Here is a 27,214-nt window from a genome sequence, read left to right as displayed (position 1 = left end):
GGGAAACTGCTGGAGTCAGTTATCAAAGATGTGATAACAGCACATTTGGAAAGCGGTGAAATGATCGGACAAAGTCAGCATGGATTTGTGAAAGGAAAATCATGTCTGACGAATCTCATAGAATTTTTTGAGGATGTAACTAGTAGAGTGGATGGGGAGAACCAGTGGATGTGGTATATTTGGATTTTCAAAAGGCTTTTGACAAGGTCCCACACAGGAGATTAGTGTGCAAACTTAAAGCACACGGTATTGGGGGTAAGGTATTGGTGTGGGTGGAGAATTGGTTAGCAGACAGGAAGCAAAGAGTGGGAATAAACAGGACCTTTTCAGAATGGCAAGCGGTGACTAGTGGGGTACCGCAAGGCTTGGTGCTGGGACCCCAGTTGTTTATAATATATGTTAATGACTTGGATGAGGGAATTAAATGCAGCATCTCCAAGTTTGCGGATGACACGAAGCTGGGTGGCAGTGTTAGCAGCGAGGAGGATGCTAAGAGGATGCAGGGTGACTTGGATAGGTTGGGTGAGTGGGCAAATTCATGGCAGATGCAATTTAATGTGGATAAATGTGAAGTTATCCACTTTGGTGGCAAAAACAGGAAAACTGATTATTATCTGAATGGTGGCCGATTAGGAGAAGGGGAGGTGCAACGAGACCTGGGTGTCATTATACACCAGTCATTGAAAGTGGGCATGCAGGTACAGCAGGCGGTGAAAAAGGCGAATGGTATGCTGGCATTTATAGCGAGAGGATTCGAGTACAGGAGCAGGGAGGTACTACTGCAGTTGTACACGGCCTTGGTGAGACCACACCTGGAGTATTGTGTGCAGTTTTGGTCCCCTAATCTGAGGAAAGACATCTTTGCCGTAGAGGGAGTACAAAGAAGGTTCACCAGATTGATTCCTGGGATGGCAGGACTTTCATATGAAGAAAGACTGGATGAACTGGGCTTGTACTCGTTGGAATTTAGAAGATTGAGGGGGGATCTGATTGAAACGTATAAGATCCTAAAGGGATTGGACAGGCTAGATGCAGGAAGATTGTTCCCGATGTTGGGGAAGTCCAGAACGAGGGGCCACCGTTTGAGGATAGAGGGGAAGCCTTTTAGGACCGAAATTAGGAAAAACTTCTTCACACAGAGAGTGGTGAATCTGTGGAATTCTCTGCCACAGGAAACTGTTGAGGCCAGTTCATTGGCTATATTTAAGAGGGAGTTAGATATGGCCCTTGTGGCTATGGGGGTCAGGGGGTATGGAGGGAAGGCTGGGGCGGGGTTCTGAGTTGGATGATCAGCCATGATCATAATAAATGGCAGTGCAGGCTCGAAGGGCCGAATGGCCTACTCCTGCACCTATTTTCTATGTTTCTATGTTTCTATGTCCTGTGCTTAGTCCAGAGCCTCTGTTTCAGATTTTAAAGTAAGTTCTATCCCAATGATTAAAATCAGAGGCAGTAATAAAATTTAGCTTTTGTGTATACTGGCCTTTTCCCAGTCCCCTCCCATGCTGAAAATATGGCTCTTACTCTAAGTAGACGAATTTTAAAAAAAGCTGTACCACATGCATTGTAATATTTGTTCTGCGCACACTGCAATCTCATTGCCTTGAGCAATGACAAGTTATCATCCACTTATTGAGACACAGCACAGATCAGACCCTTAGGCCCTTTGGCCCTTTGAGCCATGCTGTCCAGCAACACACCTACACTAATCACAGAACAATTCACCTATTAACCGGTACATTCTTGCACTGTGGGAGGAAACCAGAGCTCCAGGAGGAAACCCACACACTCACGGGGAGAACGTACAAACGCCTTAAGACAGCGGCGGGAATTGAACCCGAGTTGTTGGCTCTGTAAAGCGTCGTGCTAAGCACTACCTCACTGTTTCAATGTTACTTGGAAAAAGAAAAATCAAGATTTTTGAAAACAAAATCCCAAGCTTTTTTTTCCTGTTTACAATCTCAGTCTCACTGTGTTTCTGATATCACAATCTGCCACAAGTTCACAGATTGCAAAATCTGAAGTTCTGATGGGTCCAGGCAGAAGGAAAATGAGGAGGATGGGTGGGTGGGGATGGGGAGGCTGCGAGGGACACAGAAGGGCAAGATATTTAGAACTGAGACAAGGAGAAATTACTTTGGGAGGGGGAGAAGCGTAGCAATGTCAGTTCAAAGGTTCATTTATTATCAAAGTATACAAATCTGAAAGTCTTCAATCCTCCGGGTCTCCACGAAACCAAGAAAGAAAAGAAAGGCAGCACTATGATCAACCCCCAAATCCCCTCTCCCCCACAAGAAAAAAAATGAACAAAAATGGAACAGACACATTGACGCACCCCCCCCACCAAATCCCTCCTCCCGCACAAAAAAAAACCGGGATCAGGCACACCGAGCCCCAAATCCCTCCTCCCGCACAAAAAAAAACCGGGATCAGGCACACCGAGCCCCAAATCCCTCCTCCCGCACAAAAAAACCGGGATCAGGCTCATCAAACCCCAATTCCCTCCTCCCACACGAAAACCGAACTAAAGAGAACACCCAAAAGCCCCAAACCCATTTTATCTGTACTCGTCAAAAGTATGTTTTTTTTTCACTGTACATATTCTGTCACTAAGCTGTGGTCACACCAAGAATATGCTTCTAAATTCACCCATACTTTGCATATCACAGCTATCGTCGTGTTTGACCGAAAGTAACCCCTGGCTGCTGCAGCACATTCTGGGAGCAGCCCACAACTGGGACCACTTGCCGTTGGCCGAGACTGATAGCGTGTTGACACACCTCTCTTCTCCTCCTCCCCCACCCCACCCTTTCCCACTTTCCCTCTAACCAGCCGTGCCAGAGACCAGACTCCAGGACAAAATCACGTGGAGAGAACTGGGCACTACGGGGGTTTGTTGCTCTCAAGAGATCCCGGTGAAGCAACACGTTTAGGAACACAGGCTGATTTAAATAGCTTCAAATGTGTATTATGCTTTGTTAGTAAAACTCTCAGTCCCTATATCACTCTGAATTGCAGCAATAAAAAGCTGTAGACAGAGGAACAAAATGAACTGAAATCACGTTATGTTGTGTTACGTACCCCGTAACTGGGTTGCCAAACCAGCAGAAATGGATCACTCAGTTGGAGTCTGGATTACTAGATCTAAGGAAGTTTTATTAAAGAAACAAGCAACACAGTAATCAAAAGGATAATAAATGCAACAGTTCAGCAATGATAAACACGCATGTGCACAGAATTAAGATAACAGGATCAATCAAGCTCTATCGTTGTCTAGGGGTAAATGACTAATTTCAAAGTGACACAAAGTCCAGTTCAATTTAGTTCAGTTTGCAGTAATCGTTGCCATGGCGATGGACAATGTGGGGGGAGGGAGAGAGAGAACGAGAACGACTGATCATTCAAAACGGCTTCCACTCACAGACCTGCGATATTGCTCACAAGCAGCTTTTGGGCGGGTCCTTGGTGATGTCACCTGAGGTCACCGACTGTGACCCCTCCTCCAGATGCGGTCGATCCTCTGCAGTGAACCTGGCACCCAAGCAAGGGTGGACACACACCGGGTTCCCGCTGATCGTACCTTTCCACCCTGCGCGTTTGTGGCCCGGTACTTCCCACCGACTCATGAGAGACGCACCGCTTCTCGTTACCTTGGGTGTCGTGTGTGTTGCCTTAGCGAACCTGCCCCTTTTTATCCCCCTGCTGGGGTATCGCCTGTCCATCACTTCAAACAGTTCAGGGTTCAAAGGGGGAGCTGCTCTTGACAATACCCAGACTGATGGCTCCTTCATTAACATCTCCAAATGCTGCCTCATTGTGTGCCTTATCTCTCCCTCCCCTGAGGACAGGTGGCAGACCAACTGCTGATGCCACTGGTGCTAGCCCAGGCCAGCAAACATCTTAATTTATGTGTATTCTCGTCACAGTTGAAATACATGAGTCATCTCTATGTAGCTATCAACTCATTTTGATGAAGTCAAAAGTTCAAAGTAAATTTATTATCTAAGTGCACATACTATCACCATATACAACCCTATGATTCATTTCCACGTGGGCATATTCAGTAAAAATGAAGAAACACTATAGAATAATGATAGATCACACCCCAACAGGATGGACAACTAATGTGCACAAGACAACAAATTGTGCAATACAAAAATAAAATAATACTAATAATAAATAAGCAATAAATATCCAGAACATGAGACAAAGAGTCCTTGAAAGTGACTCCATGGGTTGTGGGAACAGTTCAGTGATGGGGTGAATGAAATTACCCTTCTGGTTCAAGAGCCTGATGGTTGAGGATTAATAATTGGTCCTGAACCTGGTGGTGTGGGTCCTGAAGCCCCTGCACCTTCTTCCTGATGGCAGCAGTGAGAAGAGAGCACGGCTGGGATGGTAGGGATCCTCAATGATAGATTCTGCTTTCCAGCATCTGCGCTCCATGTAGATGTGCTCAATGGTGGGAAGGTTTAATCTATGATGATCTGGGTGGTATCCACTACTTTTTGTAGGCTTTCCCATTCAAGGGCATTGGTGTTTCCATACCAGGCTGTGATTCAACCAGTCAATACACTCTCCACCACAAATCTATAGAAGTTTGTCAAAGTTTCAGGTGACATACTGAATCTTTGCAAACTTTTAAGAAAGTAGAGGTGCTGCTGTACTTTCTTTGTAATGAACCCAGGACAGATCCTCTGAAATGAAAATACCGAGGAATTTAAAGTTGTTGATTTTCTCTCCACCTCTGATACCCTTATGAGGACTGATGACAGGAAATAAAAAGATAGAATATTTCCTAAATGGAGAGAAAATTCAAAAATATGAGTTGCAAAGGGACTTGGAAGTCCTCGTGCAGAATTCCCTAAAAGTAATTTGCAGGTTGAGTTGGTGGTGGGGAGGGCAAATGCAATGTTAGCATTCATTTTGAGAGAACTAGAATATAAAAAGCGAGGATGTAATGTTGAGGCTTTATAAGGCACTGGTGAGGCCTCACGAGCAGCTTTGGGCCCCTTTATCTAAGAAGGGATGTGCTGACATTGGAGAGGGGTCAAAGGAGGCTCGTGAAAATGATTCCAGGATTGAAAGGAGTGTTTGATGGCTCTGGGCCTGTACTCACTGGAATTCAGAAGAATGAGGGGGTGGGGAATCTTTCAGAAACCTATCCAGTTTGAAAGGCCTTCTAGAGTAGATGTGGAGAGGATGTTTCCTATGGTGGGAGGACTAAGACCAGAGGACACAGCCGCAGAATAGAGGGGCGTCCATTTGGAATGGGGATGAGGAGGAATTTCTTCAGCCAGAGAGTGGTGAATCTGCGGAATTTGTTGCCACAGGCATCTGTGTCATTGGGTATACTTACAGCAGAAGTTGATAGATTCTTGGTTAGTCAGAGCATGAAGGGATACAGAGAGAAGGCAGGAGATTGGGGCTGAGAAGGAAAATGGATCAGCCATGATGAAATAGTGGAGCAGACTCAATGGGCCAAATGGCCCAATTCTGCTTCTATATCTTATGGTCTTATATCTTATGACTGGTACTGATGTAAACAAAAATCTCCCCGTTTACAGTGTAGGCAATCAGATCCCCAGGTGCACGGCATTTGTGATGCACATTTGACCTCGAAATCCAATGAACAAAATTCTGACAGGGCAGGACATACTAGACGCAGGAAGCATATTTCTCTTGGCTGTGAGGGTGAGGATCTAGACCAAGGGTTCCCAACTTTTTTTTATGCCATGGAGCCTTACCATTAACCAAGGGGTCATGGAGCCCAGGTTGGGAAGGGGATGGGACGGTGTTACAGGAATCAGGGTAAGACATTTAGGGCTGAGATGAAGAGATTTTCTTCACTCTGAAGCTGATGAAGCTGTGGAATTCTCTAATAAGGAAAGGCATAAAGGTCAAATTGCTGAATATGCTTAATAAGGAGGTAGATAAACTTCTAGGCACAAAAGGCATTAGGTATGTGGGCAAAAGAGGTGGATTACAATGAAGAGACAGATGATCGGCCATGATCACATGGAGTAGTGCAGTAGACTCAGAGGGCAGAATGGCCTTATTTTGCTGCCATTTTCTACGTTTCTAACAGCTGGAGTGAATTTTGAATATAACAATGATTGTTCCATTGTGGAGGCTGTCATTTTTCTGGCAACACACACCAAAGTTGCTGGTGAACGCAGCAGGCCAGGCAGCATCTCTAGGAAGAGGTACGGTCGACGTTTCTGTCGCGTTCACCAGCAACTTTGGTGTGTGTGGCTTGAATTTTCAGCATCTGCAGATTTCCTTGTGTTTGCGCTGTCATTTTTCTATCCTGTTTGCTGGACTGCAAAGAAGAAAGTCGGGAATTTTGCCTACTGCTCCCTAAGCACACTGACCAAGACAATGGATTGCAGAGCAATTAGTCACCGAGGAATTTTAATTCTTATGTCCACTGCAATCGAGCCAGGTGTGCGAATGGCGGCCAAACATCACAGCGTTGTCAAGGAACTCAAGTTTAGTAAATTCCAAAATTAAAAATTGCAACTTGTTACTTCGCTTACTTGAGCCTCCTTTAATCTACTTGGCTGGAGATTTCGCAATGTGCCAAGTAACTTTTAACTGACTAATTCCACATTTGAGTGCATTTTGGAGCCACAGCCCTTCCTCTGCCTTGCTTTGCAAAATTAAAAGCTAAACAAAAATTTTTAAAACTGCACCAAAATGTGAATCCAAAGATACTTACAATACTCTGAAGACCTACGAGATAAGAAGGTTGTGCTTAGTCAATACTTAAAACAAAGATTAGAGCTCTGACTTTGATCTGCTCCTTGCTCCTAGAAACAGACAGCATTTTGGCTTTCTTATACTTAATCTCAAACACACAATGGTAATTATCTTCTGTAGTTATAATTGGTTTCAGTTCTAAGACCACGCCAGGCTGTTAGGCCACGTTTACATTTGCAGAAGGTGCAGTTAGATTCTAATCTCGCCTGCTGCAGTCCACTCCTCACTGCCACATCGACTGAAACGTACACAGAAACATGACTGCAACTTGCTAATTAGGCATTGAGTTTCCTTTCGAATTGCATTCACTGAGTTTATTTAGAGATACCACACGGTAACAGACCCTTCTGGCACAATGAGCCCCCGCTGCCTAATTATACACGTGACCAATTAAACTATTAACTATTTGGATGGAGAGAGGAAATCCACGCGGTCACCGGGAGAATGTACAAACTCCTTTCGGACAGTGGCAGGAATTGAAGCTGGATCTCTAGCACTGTGATAGCTTTATGCTAACCAGCCAGCTGCCGTGAATTCAGAGTCAGATTTATTGATTACGTGTGCATTGAAACCTACAGTGACGTGCGTTGCTTGCGCTAACAACCAGTACACCAAAGGATGCGCCGGGGGCAGACCGCAAGTATGGCCACAGACTGCGGCACCACGTAGCATGCCCGCAATGGTCAACACAAAACAGAACAACAAAAACTGCGACGACAACAACAACAGAGCAACGGCAGGACAAGAAACCCTTCGGGCCTCGACCGACCCAACTTAATTGACACAACTGAGGATTTGACACCAGATTTGAAACATATTGATGATATTTATCTCCGGTCCAAGCATTCCTAAATGGAGCCCCGTTAAGAATTAATTGGTCCATTTGAATAGGACTGGATGTGAGAGTGCTTTTCCCCTGAGGAACTGGAGCCTCAGCTACACACATTTGGAATTGTTGGAGACAGTAGGCCTCACCCCCAAAATTTACCTCAAAACTATTTCAAATTTAAATAAAGCAAATTTTTTTGGAATTCAATGAGAAATATTCAGTGATCGCTTATTATCAGTATATGAATACAATGATGCTCTATTTTTGTTCTCCAACTCAGAGAGTATTTCCAGAACAGAAAACCGTCTCAGGATTTTGCAGAATTGATGATAAGGAATCCAGAATCAAGTTTCAATTCATACACTTCATCAGTAAGCACAAATCACTGATACTGAAATAACTGAAGCAAAAGACCTATGGTAGCCAAAATACAGTTGCTAGATTGTATTCCTTGCTGTTCAGAATCAGAATCAGGTTTAATATCACTGGTAGCTGTCGTGCATGAAATTTGTTGTTTTGCAGAAGCAGTACATTGCAATACATAATAAAAAAACTATAAATAAATATAATTATACACACACACACATTAAACAAGTTGTGTGAAATGAGAGCAAATGAAAAAGAAAAAGGATAGTGAGGTAGTGTTCATGGGTTTATTGTCCATTCAGAAATCTGATGGCTCAGGGGAAGTTGTTCCAAAAAAATGTTCAATGTACGTCTTCAGGCTCCTGCACCGCTTCCCCGATGGTAGCAATGAGAAGAAGGCATGTCCTGGGTGATGAGGGTGGGGGGATGTCCTTAATGACGGATGCTGCCTTTTTGATGCATTATCTTTTGATGCTCAATGTTGGGAAGTTATAATTTGCCTTTGGAGAAACACCGAAAGGAAATACCCAGCACACATTGCACATCTGATCAAAAAGCCAAAAACAAATCAGCTATTTCAATTCCAACCAAGTCCTCAAAACTAAACCCGTTTAAAGCGAAAGTCCAGACAAGACCATCAGATGTGCTGAAAAACAAGTCACGCAAACTGTAAAACGTGAACAAATAACGCACAAAACTAGTTGTTTAATATTTTAGACGGAAATTACTGTATAGCATTAAGAGCCAGTTCCAGCGACCCAGAAACTGGGTTAATTTTGATCCTGCATTGAGTTGTGAAATGTTTACATATTAAGATTGTTTTCTGTGAAACAGAGGCTTCTACAATGCACAAGAACGGAACCACAACAGCCTCTCTTTAAACTCTGTGGATGGAGGGAATACAGCGCTGGTTTTGTTGTTGATCTCAGTCAGTGACTGTCATTTCACACCAAATGCCTGGAGCATGTCAACAATCAAGTCAGCAGTGAGATTAGTCTGTCTTCTTCCTATCTAATTGTGAGGTAGGGAGAGAGATTAGAGTTTCCATAAATACATATTTGATTGCTCCAAGTTCTACCTTGATCTGGGCTATCATGAACTGTTGTAGCATCCTTGAATTCAATTTTTAAATTGCATGGCTAAATGAAGTAGCAACATTCATTCTAATTGGCTCAAGGTCTGCAAATTGGACAGAACTTCAACACATATTTAAAGTTAAAATTAAATTTATTATCAAAGTGTATGTTAACATATACTACCTTGAGATTCGTTTTCTTACAGGCATTTACAGAAAAATAAAGAAATACAACTGAATTTACAAACTCTGACAAAGACCAATGTGCAAAAGACAAATTGTACAAGTAAATAAATACTGGGAACACGTGTTTTAGAGCGCCTTTGAAAGCAGTTCTGTAGGTGGTAGAATCAGTTCAGAGTTGAGATGAGTGACGTACACTCACCTTAGTTTCAGGAGCCTAATGGTTGTAGGGTAATAAATGTTCCTGAACCTGGTGGTGTGGAACCCAAGGCTCCTGTACCTCCTGCCCAATGGTAATAGTAAGAAGACCATGGCCTGGATGGCGGGGTCTTCGATGATGGATGCTGCTTTCCTCTGGCAGCGCTTCATGCAAGTGTGCTCAATGATGGAGAGGGCTTTGCCTGTGATGGACTGGGCTGCACCCCCCACTTTCTAAAGTCTTTTCTGTTCCTGGGCACTGGTGTTTCCATAGCAGACCATTTGGTGTATAGGTCCAAGTGTATATACGGAGGAACTTTTCCACAGATGCTGCCTGGCCTGCTGAGTTCCTCCAGGTGTGTGTGTGTGTGTGTGTGTGTGTATGCGTGTATGTGTGTGTATGCGTGTATGTGTGTGTATGCGTGCGCTTGTCTCAAAGCCAAGGCTCCCTATAAATCACCCCACTCTATATAATATTAATAGAATATAATATTAATGGTACGACTCTTGGCAGTGTGGAGGATCAGTGAAACCTTGGGGTCCATGTCCATTGGACACTCAAAGCTGCTGCGCAGGTTGACAGTGTTATTAAGAAGGTGTATGGTGTATTGGCATTCATCAACCGTGGGACTGAGTTCAAGAGACGTGAGGTAATGTTACAGCTATACAAGACCTTAGTTAGACCCGACTTGGAGTACTGTGTTCAGTTCTGGTCACCTCACTACAGGAAGCATGTGAATACTATAGAAAGATTGCAGAGGAGATTTACAAGGATGTTGCCTGGATTGGAGAGCATGCCCTATGAGAATAGGTTGAGTGAAGTTGGCCTTTTTCCCTTGGAGTGACAGAGGATGAAAGGTGACCCTATAGAGGTGTATAAGATGATGAGAGGTATTGATTGTGTGGATAGTCAGAGGCTTTTTCCCAGGGCTGAAATGGCTAACACGAGGGGGCATAGTTCTAAGATGCTTGGAAGTAGGTACAAGGGGAATGTCAGAGGTAAGTTGTTCACACAGTGCGTGGAATGCACTGCCAGTGACAGTGGTGGAGATGGATACAATAGGGTCTTTTAAGAGTCTCTTAGATAGGTACATGGAGCTTAGAAAAATAGAGGGCTATGCGCGAGGGAAATTCTAGGCAGCTTCTAGACTAGGTTACATAGTCGGCGCAACATTGTAATGTAATGTGCTGTAGATTCCTATGTTTCTACAGTTAGCCGAGAATGCCCAACATCAACTGACCTTCAGAAGCACGTGGTCCAAATTACCCTGACAATGTATAAGCATCAGGATATAATCACAAGTATGTCCAATGCAGAAGCCATGTCAATGATGCACATGTGATCTGTGACTGAAGCTATCCAGCTGAGTTCAAGTGGTGCAGTTGAACTATTGTCATCGCACCCCACACAAAAAAGAATAGATGCAACACAGTGAAGAACTACTCAAATCAAATTTCTAAACTTGTGACTGATAATGGATGTGGCCAATCCACATGGAATTCTAGGAGAAAAATTAACCCAGTAGGAAGTAGTTGATTATAAAATGAAACAATTGTACATCCTAATTATAAAATAACTTTCACATCATAAACAAATAAAAACAGTTTGCCCAAGGGAAATTCCTCTAAAGTGTTTCTAACTAAAGATTGCCAGGAGGAAAGCCTCTATTACACTATCAGTACAATACTGAGTTTCTGAAGCAGTAGAATTTTATTCAGGGAAGAGGTGAAGTAGGAGGGGGACTATTTCAACATGGGATAGATGTTTTTTTTCCAGAATCTGCTGTATCTACTTGGAGATTTAGTACAGCTTCATCTTCACCTTCCATCCTACCAGCCTCCTCAACGTGAAGTCACCATCAGAAATATCTTTCCTTCCACGTTTTGAAGATTCGGAAGGACCATTTCCTCCTTATCATTGAGGGCCACCCCTCCACCTCCAACACTCAATCCCCTTTGCACATCAACAGCTGGGGTATGCAACTCTTGCCCAGGTATCATCCCCTTTCTTGTAGCCCAGGACTCTAAACGTTCCTTCCAGATGAGGCAGTTATGAATCTACAATTCACCCCATGTTGTGCAGTGCCTTCAGTTCTCACCGGGTGATCTGAGCTACACTTGTGGCCACTTTGAAGAACGCCTCCATTCACCTACACCAACTTCCAGTGACTCTGATTCTCAGATCTACTCCAATTCCAGCCTCTGCCTTTGGCTCCCTATCTGTTCCAGGGAATCTCAATCACAAGCAGTAGGACCTGCACCTCATCTTCTGACTCAGACCACAAGACATAGAACAGAATTAGGCCAATCAGCTTATCGAGTCTTCTCCCACCATTTCATTACAGCTGATTATTAACCCGCGAAGTGGTGACGGTGAGTCACTTTCTTGAATCATTGTAGACACTTTGATGAAAGCATTCACACGGTCCGTTTAGATCAAGTGACAACAAAGGAACGAGAAGATTTTTCCAAGTCAGGTTGGTGTATGACCTGGAGGAGAACTTGCAGAAGTTGAAAGTACATTTATTACCAGAGTTATGTATACAGTATACAGTCTTGAGATCATCTTCTTGCAGGCAGCCACAAGAGAAGCACCGTAGAACCCATTTAAAGAAAAAGCCCACACAACAGGACCATCAGGCGTGCTAAAGAAAACAAATCACGCAAACAGCAAAATGTGAACAAATAATGCACAAAATATTAAAACATCAAGCTGCAGAATCACCAAAAGTGAGTCCACAGCCATGAGCTGCTGAGGGGAGTGAAGATGGCCCAGGAGCCGATGGCCACGGCCACAGCCACTGGGTCACTCACTTCAGCGCTGTGTCAATGGCTGCAGGCCACAGCCGCAGATCCAGCTCCACGCTGAAGCGCCTCGAACAAATCGCGCAAATAGTAGAGCGCGATTGAACCTTGCAGCACGGGATCCAAGACTCCGGTACATTCTGCCATGCCTGATCCCATGTGTCTGAGGACCTCATCCTTTGTTGCTGCTACAGGTCGCAGGGTTTGGGGGAGATGCTGTTGGAAGACGCCTTGGTGAGTAACCACACTTACGTTAGGCGAAGCCGCATCTTATGGACAACAACCAATCAACCCAAGCAAAGGCAAAAAAGAAATTGACTCTGAATACTCTATGGTCTAGGAGCAGAGAGATGGCCCTTCTGCCCATAATCTCTGTTCTAGCTTTGTTTCTGTTCTATTCTTCAAGGGCTGGGTATCTGCGGATTGAAAGAAATCTTGCAGGCAACATTGGCCAGTGGATACAATAGTTCTAGTGTTTCAGCAGCTGCTGCTTTGCTGCCCTGGTCTGTTACCAGTACCCAACGGCGCTGAAACGTTTCCAGTTTAACATTCCAATTATAGAATTTCGTAAAGAATGAAATACATACGTGATTTCAGCAGTATACAAATGAACTGGGGAAAAGCTAGCTTTATGGACAGAACTAGCACGCGAATGGTTTGCTGGCAGAGGTTCAATTACTTTCAGCATATCAAACAGCCTGCCGCACATTTCAAATAAACCATGGTATTTCCTTGGGGATACAAATCTTTGAGCTGCTGCATGATCACTTAATTCTGTAATGATTTGCCATTTCAAAAATAAATGATCGTGTCAAGCAGGAAAGCAAAAGGGGTGGGGAAAATAGTGAACAGTGTTCTCTCTGGTGAAGTTCCTTTATTTAGCAGGGAAGCACTTATTTTTGCCTTTGACGCAATTCGGTGAGATTCAACCCCAACTTTAGAACCTTGCAGTCCATCATTATAGCGAACTGTAAGCACCCAGGAAAGATCTTGCACCTCCATCCTAATACATGCTCATGTAATGCTTCCTCACGAAGATCCAAGAGCATTTTACCATGGTAACAGAGGGTGAGGTGATCAAGTACAACCTGAAGGGACTTATTTGGAGGTGGAGGAACGTTTCAAAGATTAGCCCCTTGTAGGGTTTCAACAAGTAGAAGGAAAGACAGCAAGGCACAATGACATTGAAGCGATATTCCTGAGTAGTAATATTATTCCTCAGGTTTTTTACTCAGAGAGTGGTTGGTGCGTGGAATGCACTGCCTGAGTCAGTGGTGGAGGCAGATACACTAGTGAAGTTTAAGAGACTACTAGACAGGTATATGGAGGAATCTAAGGTGGGGGCTTATTGGGAGGCAGGGTTTGAGGGTCAGCACAACATTGTGGGCCAAAGGGCCTGTACTGTGCTGTACTATTCTATGTTCTATGTAATCCATCTGCAACAGTGTAAGAATAAGTTTGAGCAGTGAAAAAGAAAATGACAACTCAGAGGCAGAGCAAAGGATGTTGCCCCTAAGGTCATTTGGAAAGCAATTTCAACAGGTAGCCTGACGTTTAAAGGGTGCTGAACTTTACTCAATGTTGGAATAGGTTTGGGCGGATAGATCAGAATCTGAAAGCTCTTCAAGTTAGTGAAAGACGGAGGTGAGGAAATAAACTGGACATCTTGGAGAATACAGACACTCAATGTTTACTACCCCCTCCGCCATCACATTTCTGAATGGACAGTGAACCAACCCATGGCACGTTGGCGTGGTGGTTAGCACAACGCTTTATGGTACCGGTGGACCCGGGTTCAATTCCCGTCACTGCCTGGAAGGAGTTTGTACGTTCTCCCCGTGACCGCTTGGGTTTCCTCCAGGTGCTCCGGTTTCCTCCCACAGTCCACAGACTAACTGATTGGTAGGTTAATTGGTCATTGTAAATTGTCCCGTTATCAGGCCAGTGTTAAATTGGGGGGGGGGAGGGGGGTTGCTGGGCGACGTGGCTCGCAGGACCAGAAGGGCCTTTGTCACGTTGCATCTCAATGAAAAATAAAAGACTACTATTTTTGCACTTTTTAATTAAATATTTCTTATTGTAATTTCCAGTATTGTTTATGTATTGCACTGTACTGCCGCCACAAAACAACAGATTTCACGATGTACGTCAGTGTTAAATGAATGAGGATTTTAAGCAGACAGGGAAACCTTAGAACATCACATGAGCCAAGAGATCCTTTGGGCCATCAGACCTGTGCTAGCTCCCTGCAGAACAACTTATTCAGTCCCTGCAACCAATTCTCACTAGTGCCCATCAAGTTCTCTTTTCAGAGCCAAGATTGACTCAGCTTCCAGCACCCCTACAAGCACCAGGTTCCTGAATGTCATCATTCCTTGCCTAGAAGCATGAACACAAACCAAGCAATGTTTCTGGTGAGTAGATAGAGACTGGAACCTCATTCAAGGTAGAACAGAAAGCATGGGTGGTGCGAATTTTGCCTCGACTTGATTTAAATGCACAAATTCCCAATAAAATACAGGGGAAGCCTTTGTGCTTCCGAGCCTCTGTCACTCAAGCATACAATCTTTTATTACCATATCTACGGCCAATATACTTCCTGGCTCCTCCAATCTCCAGCATCTCTGATAACTTACAGAAGATATGTCACCAAATATAATCATGATATTACATTCAGTGCTTTAAGGGCAAATGTACCCAACAGTGGAATGGTAAACAAGGGACAGAAAAAGATTCACAGTTTGCAAATGAGGCTGTAATATTTTAATAGATGTAAAAGGTAGATACAGTATGCCACAGTGGCCACTTCATTAGGTACACCTGTTTGTTAATGCAAATATCTGATCAACCAATCATATGGGAGCAACTCAATGCTTCTAAGCCTGAAGGTATAGTCAAGAGGTTCAGTTGTTGCTCAGATCAAACGTCAAAATGAGGAAGAAATATGGTCTAAGTGACTTTGACTGTGGAATGACTGTTGGTGCCAAATGGCGTGGTTTGAGTATCTCAGAAATCACTCATCTTTTCACACGTTACAGATTTTACAGGGAATTGTGTGATTTAAAAAAAACATCCAGTGACCGGCAGTTCTGTGGGTGAAAACACCTAGTTAATGCAAGAAGGCCAGAGGAGTCTGGTTCAAGCTGACGGGAGGAGGCCGACTAACTCAAGTAACCATGTGCTACAACAGCGGTGTGCAGATGAGGATCTCTGACTGCGCAACACGTCGAACCTTGAGGTGGATGGTCTGCAGCAGAAGACCATGAACATAAACTCAGCCAACACACACAAAATGCTGGTGGAACGCAGCAGGCCAGGCAGCATCTAGAGGAAGAGGTACAGTCGATGTTTCGGGCCAGGACCCTTCAGTGGTCACTTTATTAGATATGAGAGGTACCTGCAGTGGCCCACTAGGTGTATGTTTACTTACGTACAACTGCTGCTGTTTTACCAGGTCGGAGGAAAGGTGAAAGAGCTGAGCACGTTTCACAGCGAGGCAGCCAGGACAGCCACTAACATAAATCAAAAGCTGCAACTTCCGATATACGCAAGGAGAGAAGGCCCAGTCCCAACACCTCTGAAAGGATCACATTGGAGGCACCATAACTGCACCACATGACCCATCTTTTACAAATGGACAACTCAAATTTAAAGCAAACACGGAAGGGAAAGTGCTGGTTGTTAGATCCTGTCGTCAAACGTGCCAAGATTCCACTGGCTGCATTAGCAACGGCTGATAAAGCTTTTACTTTATTCAGTCCAGCAAACCTAATTGGGCAGAATAAACAGCGGCTTTAATGTTCTGGCAGGATTTAAAGTTCATTCCTTGATATCAAGAGTATCAGGAAGAATATGGGAATGAGCGTTCATTTAATCTTCAGCCAGCACAGCACTGAAAGGCTGCTTTTGCTGCCCTCATACCGAGTTGCTATTGGCATCAGTTACAAAGCCACCAGCCAGGATGTGAGATGGGTACAATTATCCTTTAATTATTTTTGTCAGGAAGCGGAAACTGGGAGCGCTGTGCACTCCCACAAACATTGATGGATGAACCTGATAGAAGAGCCTGGAAAATGGCTCTCATGTGGGCACCGCTTCACAGCTGGCCAGTCAGAACCTGGCCCTCCCTCAGAAGCTCTGCAAGGCTCCCTACGCTGTAGGAAGCCTCTGCATGCTGCAACCAAGCCCATTTGTATCGGAGGAATCCGATGCAGACTGGGGGATTTCCCTAGCTACACATACACAAGAAAATCTGCATGTGTGGGAAATCCAAAGCTGTTGACTCTTTTCCATAGATGCTGCCTGGCCTGTTGAGTTCCTCCAGCATTTTGTGTGTGTGTGTGTGTGTGTGTGTGTGTGTGTGTGTGTGGCTTAAATGAAAAACCAAGATGGCGGCCAGCGGCCAACGGTGACATCCTGCAGACAGCTCACAAAACTTCTTTTAAATAGGCTTCTTCTCCTCAACTGCTTTTGATTGCAGCCTGTAAATTTCCACCTGGGACTTTGTATTTTTCGGCCGACTGAGTGACCGGCCGCTTCTGCTACCTGCTGGGAAATTGGGCGAGGTTGAGAGTGGCCATTGCTTCCCAAGGGCAGGGCGTGAGGCCGCGGGTGGCACCACTGCTCCTCGCTGATTGAAGTCGACGGGGATGAGCGGGTGTTCAGCACCGTCATCCTGTGTTTGACCGGTTACCCTCTTGCTGCTGCGGGAGGAAGGGGCGGGCTCGATCACCTCAGCGTGACTCGTGGCTGTGGGACTCTTTGGTTTGACGTTTAATATCCTCAGCGCAGAACGAGCTCCACAGCCGGGGGACTCTGCAGTTCACGTTCCAGGTATTTCTGGTTACTTTTTTTTTTGCTATTTCCGCAATTTGATTGAGGCTCTTCGGTGCGAAACTGTCTCCGCGGCCGAGGCCTGCAGTCATTGACACAGCGCGAAAGTGAACTGACTCTCCGCGGCCGAGGCCTGCAGTCACCGACACAGCGCGAAAGTGAACTGTCTCTCCGCGGCCGAGGTCTGCAGTCATCGACACAGCGCGAAAGTGAACTGTCTCCGCGGCCGAGGCCTGCAGTCACCGACACAGCGCTAAAGTGAACTGTCTCCGCGGCCGAGGCCTGCAGTCACCGACACAGCGCTAAAGTGAACTGTCTCCGCGGCCGAGGCCTGCAGTCACCGACACAGCGCTAAAGTGAACTGACTCTCCGCGGCCGAGGCCTGCAGTCACCGACACAGCGCTAAAGTGAACTGTCTCCGCGGCCGAGGCCTGCAGTCACCGACACAGCGCTAAAGTGAACTGTCTCCGCGGCCGAGGCCTGCAGTCACCGACACAGCGCTAAAGTGAACTGTCTCCGCGGCCGAGGCCTGCAGTCACCGACACAGCGCTAAAGTGAACTGACTCTCCGCGGCCGAGGCCTGCAGTCACCGACACAGCGCTAAAGTGAACTGACTCTCCGCGGCCGAGGCCTGCAGTCACCGACACAGCGCTAAAGTGAACTGACTCTCCGCGGCCGAGGCCTGCAGTCACCGACACAGCGCGAAAGTGAACTGTCTCCGCGGCCGAGGCCTGCAGTCACCGACACAGCGCTAAAGTGAACTGTCTCCGCGGCCGAGGCCTGCAGTCACCGACACAGCGCTAAAGTGAACTGACTCTCCGCGGCCGAGGCCTGCAGTCACCGACACAGCGCGAAAGTGAACTGTCTCCGCGGCCGAGGCCTGCAGTCACCGACACAGCGCTAAAGTGAACTGACTCTCCGCGGCCAAGGCCTGCAGTCACCGACACAGCGCTAAAGTGAACTGTCTCTGCGGCCGAGGCCTGCAGTCACCGACACAGCGCTAAAGTGAACTGTCTCCGCGGCCGAGGCCTGCAGTCACCGACACAGCGCGAAAGTGAACTGTCTCCGCGGCCGAGGCCTGCAGTCACCGACACAGCGCTAAAGTGAACTGACTCTCCGCGGCCGAGGCCTGCAGTCATCGACACAGCACGAAAGTGAACTGACTCGATGGCTGTGGCTCCTGGACCGGTTTGGGAATTCTGCGGTTTGATGTGTATAATTTTTGCTGTTTGCACGATTTGTTCTTTTTTTCCCCACATATTGGGTATTTGCTCATCATATCCCAAGGGACCTCTCCTTGTCCAAGCAGGTCTGGAGGTCACAGCTAGGTGCGATCAGTACAGTGTGTGATCACACTAAGAGTTCACCAGGAAACGTTGAATTCTTAACCAATTCCCCCCGGGATCAAGTATGACTATAACTATGACTTCCTTCCACATGCAAATTTCTACAGATGTACTGTGGACGTACCATGCATCTCCAAAGACATACCAGGTAGGTTAACTGGTCATTGTAAATTGTCCTGTGATTAAGTTAGGGTTAAAGAGGGGTTGTTGGGGTTTGCTGAAATGGCTGGGGAGGGTGTCAAAGGGCTGGAAGGGCCTATTCTGCACTGTATCGCCAAATAAAAAATAAATCTAAGTAAGAATAACTCTGGGATTTCTCTTCACGTATATGCAAACGCAGAATCCAACTGTCATTTTTAGTACAAACAGCAGAAAATCTGCAGATGCCGGACACACACACACACACACACACACACACACACACACAAATGCTCAGCAGGTCAGGCAGCATCTGTGAAACGGAATAAGCAGCCGACGTTTTGGGCCCAGACCCTTCTCCACATAAATCTGCCTTGCAACTACCCGAGTATAGTGTATCATATCTGAAGGGACACAAAGGGATGTTCCCTCAGCTTGTACAGAGGGAGTGGCTTCTAGAACATTGGGTGAGAGTTTGCTAGTTTAATCAAATAAATACTTAAAAGTGAGTCTTTAAAAGAAAGAGCTTGGAAATATTTTAAAAATATTTGAAAAATATAAGAAATTTTTTGTTCTTTTTAAGTTTGGTTAACTTTTATTTACCAAATATTTTTTGGAATTTTGTTTTAGTATCTGGGAAAATGTTCAGTGTCATGGAATGATTTAAGTATTGAACAGCTCTGGTTAATTCTGTGGGCAGGACTTAGCTGTTGTCAAATTGTTAATTATTTGAGGCCTGGCACATCCTGCACCTCCTCGATGCAAAGTAATGAAAATAAGTTTCTTTTGCTGAGCAGATCCATGCTAGAGAGAACCCTGCTAGTGGTGGCTTGCAAAGTGTTACAGGGATGGTTGCCAGTAGTTTTTTTTATATACTGAAAGAAACCAAGGTCACTGGCAGACAGCAGAATTTACTTCTTTGAACGCATTTTAACCGACCCAGGATTAGAACGGTAGTAAAATTTGTTGCTTTGTGTAGCGGAAATATGGGGAAATATTGGCGAGGAAATGACCAGCCGGTCTATCAACCTTCCCTCTCTAGGTCATGGTGACTAAGCATCCTGATACAGAACACTTTGGACTATAAACTCACACCATTAAATCACCTGCGAAGGATGGTTAAAAAGACATTCTACAATCACGAAAGAGGGTCTCTCGTAATCAGTGGCAAGGCTCAAACATTAAAGAAAACGCTGGATGTCACAGCTTTGTCAGTTCTTACATGAATTTATCTTGGGTAGCCACGTTTAAGATATTTATTATTTCCTTATGCACTGCCTGGCGTCTCTACCAAAGGAGGTGTAAGGTGCTGCTTCCATCCGCTGGCCTGCAGGTCACCCTTGGGCAAGGTTGTACCACTGGCTTAGCTCCCCACTTGATCATGGGAGCAGGTGGTGGATGGTCATATCAGCAGCCGGTGCATATCACAAGTCCCGGTTATGCGACCACTGACAGCAAGCAGTCAATCTCTGAAGAGTATTGATAATGGCTGAGGGGGTCACCCGTCTTGTAAAGACACCACCCAGAAGGCGGCAATGGCAAACCATTTCTGTGGAGAAAATTGCCAAGAACAATCATAGTCATGAGACCACGATCACCCACGTCATATGACATGGCACATAATGATGATGTCATAGAACATGGCAATTAATGATGATGATGATGTGTCACTCTGAACATACAATCAATGTTTATATATCTAAAATATTTATATTTGTTGTATTTGTTTTATTATTATGTTCTTTATCTTTTGTGTTTTTTCGTGCTGCATCATATCCAGAGTAACAATTATTTTGTCCTCTTTATACTTCTGTACAGGAAATGACAGTAAACAATCTAAAATCTTGAAATCATCCTATTTTGTTATAACGTGTGATTATTGAGACAATATTACATAAAAATGCAAAGTTTAGGCATACACGCAGGCTTTAATAGTTCTCTCGTTTTTGATATAGTGAATAATGTTTCACGGGTAAAGTTTTTACCTGCCTGGCTGGTTCACAAGAGCAAAGTACAAGTGAAGCAGTGAATCCCAGAGAGAAAAAAAACTTCTTACCATGGCAGCAGCCTTCCAAACTTGGTCCATTTGCTTCTGCTTATGAAAAACCCGACAGCTGGGTCAGTGATTGCATCCCAGGCTCGGCCAATGAAAAGGATGAGGGACGCGGATGACGGGTCAAGCTGTGATTAAGGGAAATGTAGGTACATGATTATCCAAAAAGGACTATATTAAAGGACTCAAACTGCACCAGAGGAAGTTCAGCTTAATGTACTGCTTGCCTTAACTCTAGAGTTTGTGCTCTGGACCTTTGAACACTATCCAAATGTACCTAGTTCACAAGTAAATTTATTATCAAGGCACGTATACATCATACGACCTTGAGCTTTGTCTCCTTACAGGCAGCCACAATACAAGAAGCCCAAAAGAACCCATTAAAAAAAAAATCCAACTAACAACCAAAGTGGGGAGGGAGAGGGGGAGAGGGGGAGAGGGGGAGAGGGGGAGAGGGGGAGAGGGGGAGAGGGGGAGAGGGGGAGGGGGAGAGGGGAGGGGGAGAGGGGAGAGGGGGAGAGGGGGAGAGGGGGAGAGGGGGAGAGGGGGAGAGGGGGAGAGGGGGAGAGGGGAGAGAGGAGAGAGGGAGAGAGGGAGAGAGAACAAATTGTGCAAACAATAAAAGCGGGCAAACAGCATTCAGAACGAAAGCGAGCCCATGGTCAGGGAATTGGAGCAGCTGAAGGAAACCCACGCGTAAACGGGAAGCAGTGTGCAAACTTGCTGTTGGAGGATTCCGGAACTGAACTCTGAACTCCGATGTTCCGTGCTGTAATAGTGTTGCACTAACTGCTAGGCTACCATGGCGCCTGATGAATGGGTCTTGCCTGAAATGTTGACTTTTACCCCTTTCCGCAGATGCTGCCTGACCTGCTGAGCTCCTCCAGCATTTTTGTATGTGCTCCTCACCGTAAAGTTAACTTGACACTTTTCTCTACTTCTCTTCACTAATATTTTCTAATGCAATTTTCTTTTGTCGGGCATCTTCTGATGAGGTTTGTTTATCTGAATTCCTTGAAACCAAGTGTCAAGAAGCTGTTACTAGCAAGCCCCAGCCAGTCTCAGCCTGTTTCTACTTGGCTAAGTGTGCCTCCAGCAGAGATTCCTGGACAGTAATCAGGAAAAACCTGCTCTTTAGATTGGACCATTCGCGAATGACCGTAACACTCCCAGTAAGTGGCCAGTTATAACTAGTACGAACTGAAGATTAAACTTGGCATCTTCTTCATTGGGTGACGTGGCTGCTTAGTGTGGCAGAGGTGTGAGGGGAGTGGCATTGAGTGGCAGGAGGAGAAAATCTAGATCACATGGCCGACACATGGAAAAGACTGGAAACGCTCAGCAAGTCAGTAATATCTATAGAGAGAAAAATGGTTAATCTTCCCGGTCTGAGATCCTTCTTCAGAACTAGGAAATTGGGGGAAAAAAGGTTAATACAGTAGATTTATTATCAAAGTACATACATGTCACCACATACAACCCCGAGATTCATTTAAGGCGGTAGCACCTTAACACCAGCTTCAACACACCCACACACACACAGACACACAAAGTGCTGGAGGAACTCAGCAGGCCAGGCAGCACCTACAGAGGGAAATGAATAGTCAGTGTTTCGGGCTGCCACCCTTCGTCAGCACGATTACTGATGCAGGAGATTCTGACGCTATCCCATTGAAAATATACGGAGGAAGAGAATAGATAAACATTTATGATAATTAGAGATCAGGGAAGGCGTTAGGTGGCCATCTCCTATATTAACTATATTAGCTACATCCTGGCTGTCAATATCTCAGAAAATCTATCCTGGGCCCAACATATCAATGCAGCTACAAAGAAGGCACGGCAGCGGCTACACTTCATTAGCAGTTTGAGGAGATTGATATGCCATCAAAGACACTCGCAAATTTCTACACATGTAACATGCATCACCGTCTGGCATGGGGTGGGGTGGGCTACTGCACGGGATCGAAAGAAACTGCAGGGGGTTGTAAAGTTAGCTCCATCATGGGCACTAGCCTCCGTAGTATCCTCGGCATCTTCAAGGAGCGATGTCTCAAAAAGGTGGCATCCATCATTAAGGACCCCCAGCACCCAGGACATGCCCTCTCCTCATCGCTACCATCAGGGAGGAGGTACAGGAGTCTGAAGGCACACACTCAATGATTCAGGACCAGCTTCTTCCCCTCTGCCATCAGGTTTCTGAATGGACATTGACCCATGAACACAACCTCACTACTTTTTAAATTTCTATTTTTGCTCTACTTATTTAATGTAACTACCTAATACAGATATACTTATTGCAATTCAGAGATCTTCTCCCCCTCTATTATCAGGTATTTCATTGTACTGCTGCCACAAAGACAACAAATTTCACGACATATGCTGGTGATATCAAACCTAATTCTGCTTCTAAATGAACTATTCAGATCAGGTCTGTTTTGCCATTTAGTACCCTGGCTAGCTGGACAATCATTTCCCTCCATAGACGCTGCCTGACCTGCTGGATTCCTGCAGCAGTTTCTGTGTGTTAATCCAGTTTTCCAGCATCTGCAAAATCTCTTGTCTCGGTTAAAAAGCAAATCTGTCGTCCTGCTTTTCCAGTTTCGACCTGAGACGTTAACTATTACTCTCTTCAGAAACACTGGCTGAGTTTTGCTGGTGAGCTCTGGATTTCAGATTATCAGCATCTGCAGTTTGTTTTTGATTTTCAGATACATACTGAGTGGCCAAGAGCCAATGAGTCTTGATAATTACTCCTTTCACTGAAATACCTTTAAATTTTCCAGTGTGGAAGTATTCAGTGGGAGGTAAGTATTTCTTAATTGTAGAGTTCTTTGTAACATGATAAACTCATGGGAATAGGTCACACAGGCAACTTTACTCTGCACGACCTGCAATACCTTTTCAGTACAAGCATCTCAGAATTTTGCACATTAACGTTACAAGTACTGGATATAATGAATTCCATATGCGTCCCAAAATCCAGCACAATCCGTCCAGTATTTACCATCAGCTCATTTTCCATTTCCTTAGCGATGAAGAATACTGGAAGAGGAAGCCCTTAAAAACTGTGTGTGTGGAGCAAATCTTGCGAGGAAAATAACATCCGTTAAAAACTCTGCCACCGGCGATCCCAAAGCCCAGCTGCAAAAGGAGATGCATTGGGCACAGGGCTAGCAACTCCCTCTCGTAAAAACCCAGTGCTACAGAAGTGCCAACAGGAGCTCCAAAGACCCCAGTCCTGGGAGAGGAAGGATCTACACCTAGAGGATGTATGAAGTCCTGTGGTGAAAACAGAAGCCACAGGGTCAATCAACCTGCAGCTCACGACTGAGGTCTCCCAGAAGCTGCTGTTGGTGGCCTATGCCACAGAAGGGTGAGGGGCATGACAAGAACATACATACATTAATTAATTAATATATTATTGAATGGGCTGGACTCACCTGTGCGACATCCAACAGGTAAATTTGTAGGAAAAATCCAATTGCACATCCCGTTATCTGGTAGGGTGCTCCACCAATAGCATAACACAACTTACTGCACACCGACAGGTCCTTTTTCATTTCTCTCTGAAAACAAACAGTGAAATACTTTAGAACAACAATTTTTGCTGACGTGTATTGTCCGCTCTGTAATAGTAGGCAGCCTTCAACTCGTTCGCTGACAATATCAGAAACTAACTTATTTCTTTCTTTTCAACTCTTTTTATTAGAAACTAACTTATTTCAACACCCGGGTCAGAATCAGGTTTAATATCACTGGCATACGTGGTGAAATTTATTGTTTTGCAGCTGTAGTACAAAGCAATACATAATAATACAAACTATAAATTACAGTAAGAAAATTATATAATCAAATTAAATGAACAGTGCATAAAGTGAGCAAAAAATGAAAATAGTGGAGGAAGTGTAGATGGATTCATCGTCCATTCAGAAATCTGCTAGGGGCGGAAGAAGCTGGTCCAGAAATATTGAGTATGTGTCTTCAGGCTCCTGTACCACCTCCTTGCTGTTAGCAATGAGAAAGGGGCACGTCCTGGGCGATGGGGGTCCTTAATGATGGATGCCCCCTTTTTGAGGCATCGCCTTTTGAAGGTGTCCTCATTGCTTACAACTTCCTGCAGCTTTTTCCGATCCTGCGCAGCGACCCCTCCGTACCAGCTGGTGACGCAACCAGTTAGAATGGTCTGCACAGCACAGCTGTTCAAATCTTTGAGAGTCTTTGGTGACATACCAAGTCTCCTCAAAATCATAATGAAATATAGTCAATGTTGTAGTTTCTTTCTAATTGCATCGATACGTTGGGCCCAGGATAGATCTTCAGAGATGTTGACAACTAGGAACTTGAAGCTGCTCACCCCTCGATAAGGACTGGTATGTGTTCCCTCGGCTACCCTTCCTGAAGTCCTCAATCGGTTTCCGGGCTGTTGTTGCGACACCACTCGACCAGCTGATCTAGCTATTTCCTGTATGCCTCCATGTCACTATCTGAAATTCTGCTAACAATAGTTGAGTCATCAGCAAATTTACGGATGTTGTCTGAGCTGTGCCTAGCCACGCAATTGTGGGCATAGAGTTAGAACAGAGCAATGGGCTGAGCACACATCCTCAACATGAGTCAGAGAGGAGGAGATGTTATTTCTGATCCACACTGACTGTGGTCCCTGGCGACGAAGGCAAGGACACTGTTGCAGAGAGGAGGTACAGAGGCCCAAGTTTTGGAGCTTGTTGATTGGAACCGAGGGCATGATTGTGTTGAATGCTGAGATGTAATCAATAAACAGCAACCTGATGTAGGTAATGCTTTTGTCCGGGCGATCAAAGGCTGAGTGGAGATTGCATCTGCTGTAGACCTATTGAGGCCATAGGCAAATTGCATCCAGTCCAGGTCCTCGCTTAGGCCGGAGTTGAATCTGGCCATGATTAACCTCTCAAAGCACTTCATCACAGAAGATGAGAGTGCGACTGGGCGGTAGTCTTTGAAGCAGCTCACCTGCTCTTCTAGGGCACTGGTATGTTTTGAAGCAGATGGGAGCCTCCGATTGCAACAGTGAGAGATTAAAAATGGCCTTGAACATTCCCGCTGGTGGGTTGGCACATATTTTCATTGCCCTACCAGGTTCACCATCAGGGCCTGTCACCTTGCAGGGGCTCATCCTTGAAAGATATTCTGACATTGGCCTCCGAGGCAAAGGTCACAGGGTCATCAGATGTTGCAGGGATACGCACAGGTGGAGTTTTATTCTCCCTTTCAAAGTGTGCATGAAACCTTCGAACCTTTTTGTTTAAAAAAGGCATTGAGCTCATCTGAGAGTGAAGCATTGCAACCATTCATGACGCTAGGCTTTGCTTTATAGGAAGTAATGGCCTGCAAACTCTGCCAGAACTGACATGCATCCGATTCTATCTTTAACCTCAATCAGAATTGTTTTTCATTTTTAAAATAGCCTTCCGTAGGTTGTATCTGGACTTTATGTCTGTTTGAAATAACCATAATCTTTTCATATTTTAACAGAATATACACAAGAACAATTACTGCTAAAAAATGCCCAGTTATAGCCTCTACTCCCCAAAGCAATTCATGCTTTACTATTTAAGGCAACCAGGAATTAGTTTCATCTGTCATCGATGATGCCCTCACCCGCGTCTCCTCCATTTCCCGCACTTCGGCTCTCACCCCATCCTCCCGCCACCACAACAGGGATAGAGTTCCCCTTGTCCTCACCTACCACCCCACCAGCCTCTGAATCCAGCACATTATCCTCCGCAACTTCCGCCACCTTCAACAGGACCCCACCGCTAAGCACATCTTTCCCTCTCCGCCCCTCTCCGCTTTCCGCAGGGATCGTTCCCTCCGTGACTCCCTGGTCCACACGTCCCTCCCCACGGATCTTCCACCTGGCACTTATCCCTGTAAGCGTAAGTGCTACACCTGTCCCTACACCTCCCCTCTTGCCACCATTTAGGGCCCCAAACAGTCCTTCCAGGTGAGGCAACACTTCACTTGTGAGTCTGTTGGGGTCATCTATTGCATCCGGTGCTCCCGGTGCGGCCTCCTCTACATCGGTGAAACCCGACGCAGATTGGGGGACCGCTTCGTCGAGCACCTCCACTCAGTCCGCCACAACAGACAGAATCTCCCGGTTGCCACCCACTTCCCTCTGCTTCACATTCCCATTCGGATATATCCATACATGGCCTCCTCTACTGCCATGATGAGGCTAAACTCAGGTTGGAGGAGCAACACCTCATCTACTGTCTAGGTAGTCTCCACCCCCTTGTTATGAACACTGAATTCTCCAACTTTCGGTAATTCCCTCCCCCTCCCTTCCCCTATCCCTATTTCACTCTGCCCCCTCCCCCAGCTGCCTATCACCTCCCTCATGGTTCCGCCTCCTTCTACTACCCATTGTGCTTTCCCCTATTCCTTCTTCACCTTTCCTGCCTATCCCCTCCCCCACCCCTTTATCTTTCCCCTTACTGGTTTTTCCAGCTGGAACCTACCAGCCTTCTCCTTCCCACCCTCCCCCAACCTTCTTTATAGGGCCTCTGCCCCTTCCCCCTACAGTCCTGATGAAGGGTTCCGGCCCGAAACGTTGACTGACCGTTTCCACGGATGCTGCCCGA

General features: G+C 45.5%; 1 protein-coding gene across 1 annotated transcript in view; it reads right to left on the bottom strand.

The window, feature by feature from the left end:
- Window positions 1-27,214, bottom strand: part of mfsd2ab (MFSD2 lysolipid transporter A, lysophospholipid b) — a 79,200-nt gene that overhangs the window by 44,744 nt on the left and 7,242 nt on the right. The window contains exons 2-3 of the mRNA XM_063033914.1: window positions 24,032-24,157; window positions 20,592-20,716 (exon numbers count right to left, since the gene is read on the bottom strand). Coding sequence (XP_062889984.1) covers window positions 20,592-20,716; window positions 24,032-24,157 — 251 coding nt within the window. The remainder of the gene's footprint in view (window positions 1-20,591; window positions 20,717-24,031; window positions 24,158-27,214) is intronic.

The sequence above is a fragment of the Mobula hypostoma genome, chromosome 26, assembly GCF_963921235.1.
Source record: "Mobula hypostoma chromosome 26, sMobHyp1.1, whole genome shotgun sequence".
In the NCBI taxonomy this organism is placed as follows: Eukaryota; Metazoa; Chordata; class Chondrichthyes; order Myliobatiformes; family Myliobatidae; genus Mobula; species Mobula hypostoma.
This window is presented reverse-complemented; position numbering and strand designations above follow the sequence as displayed.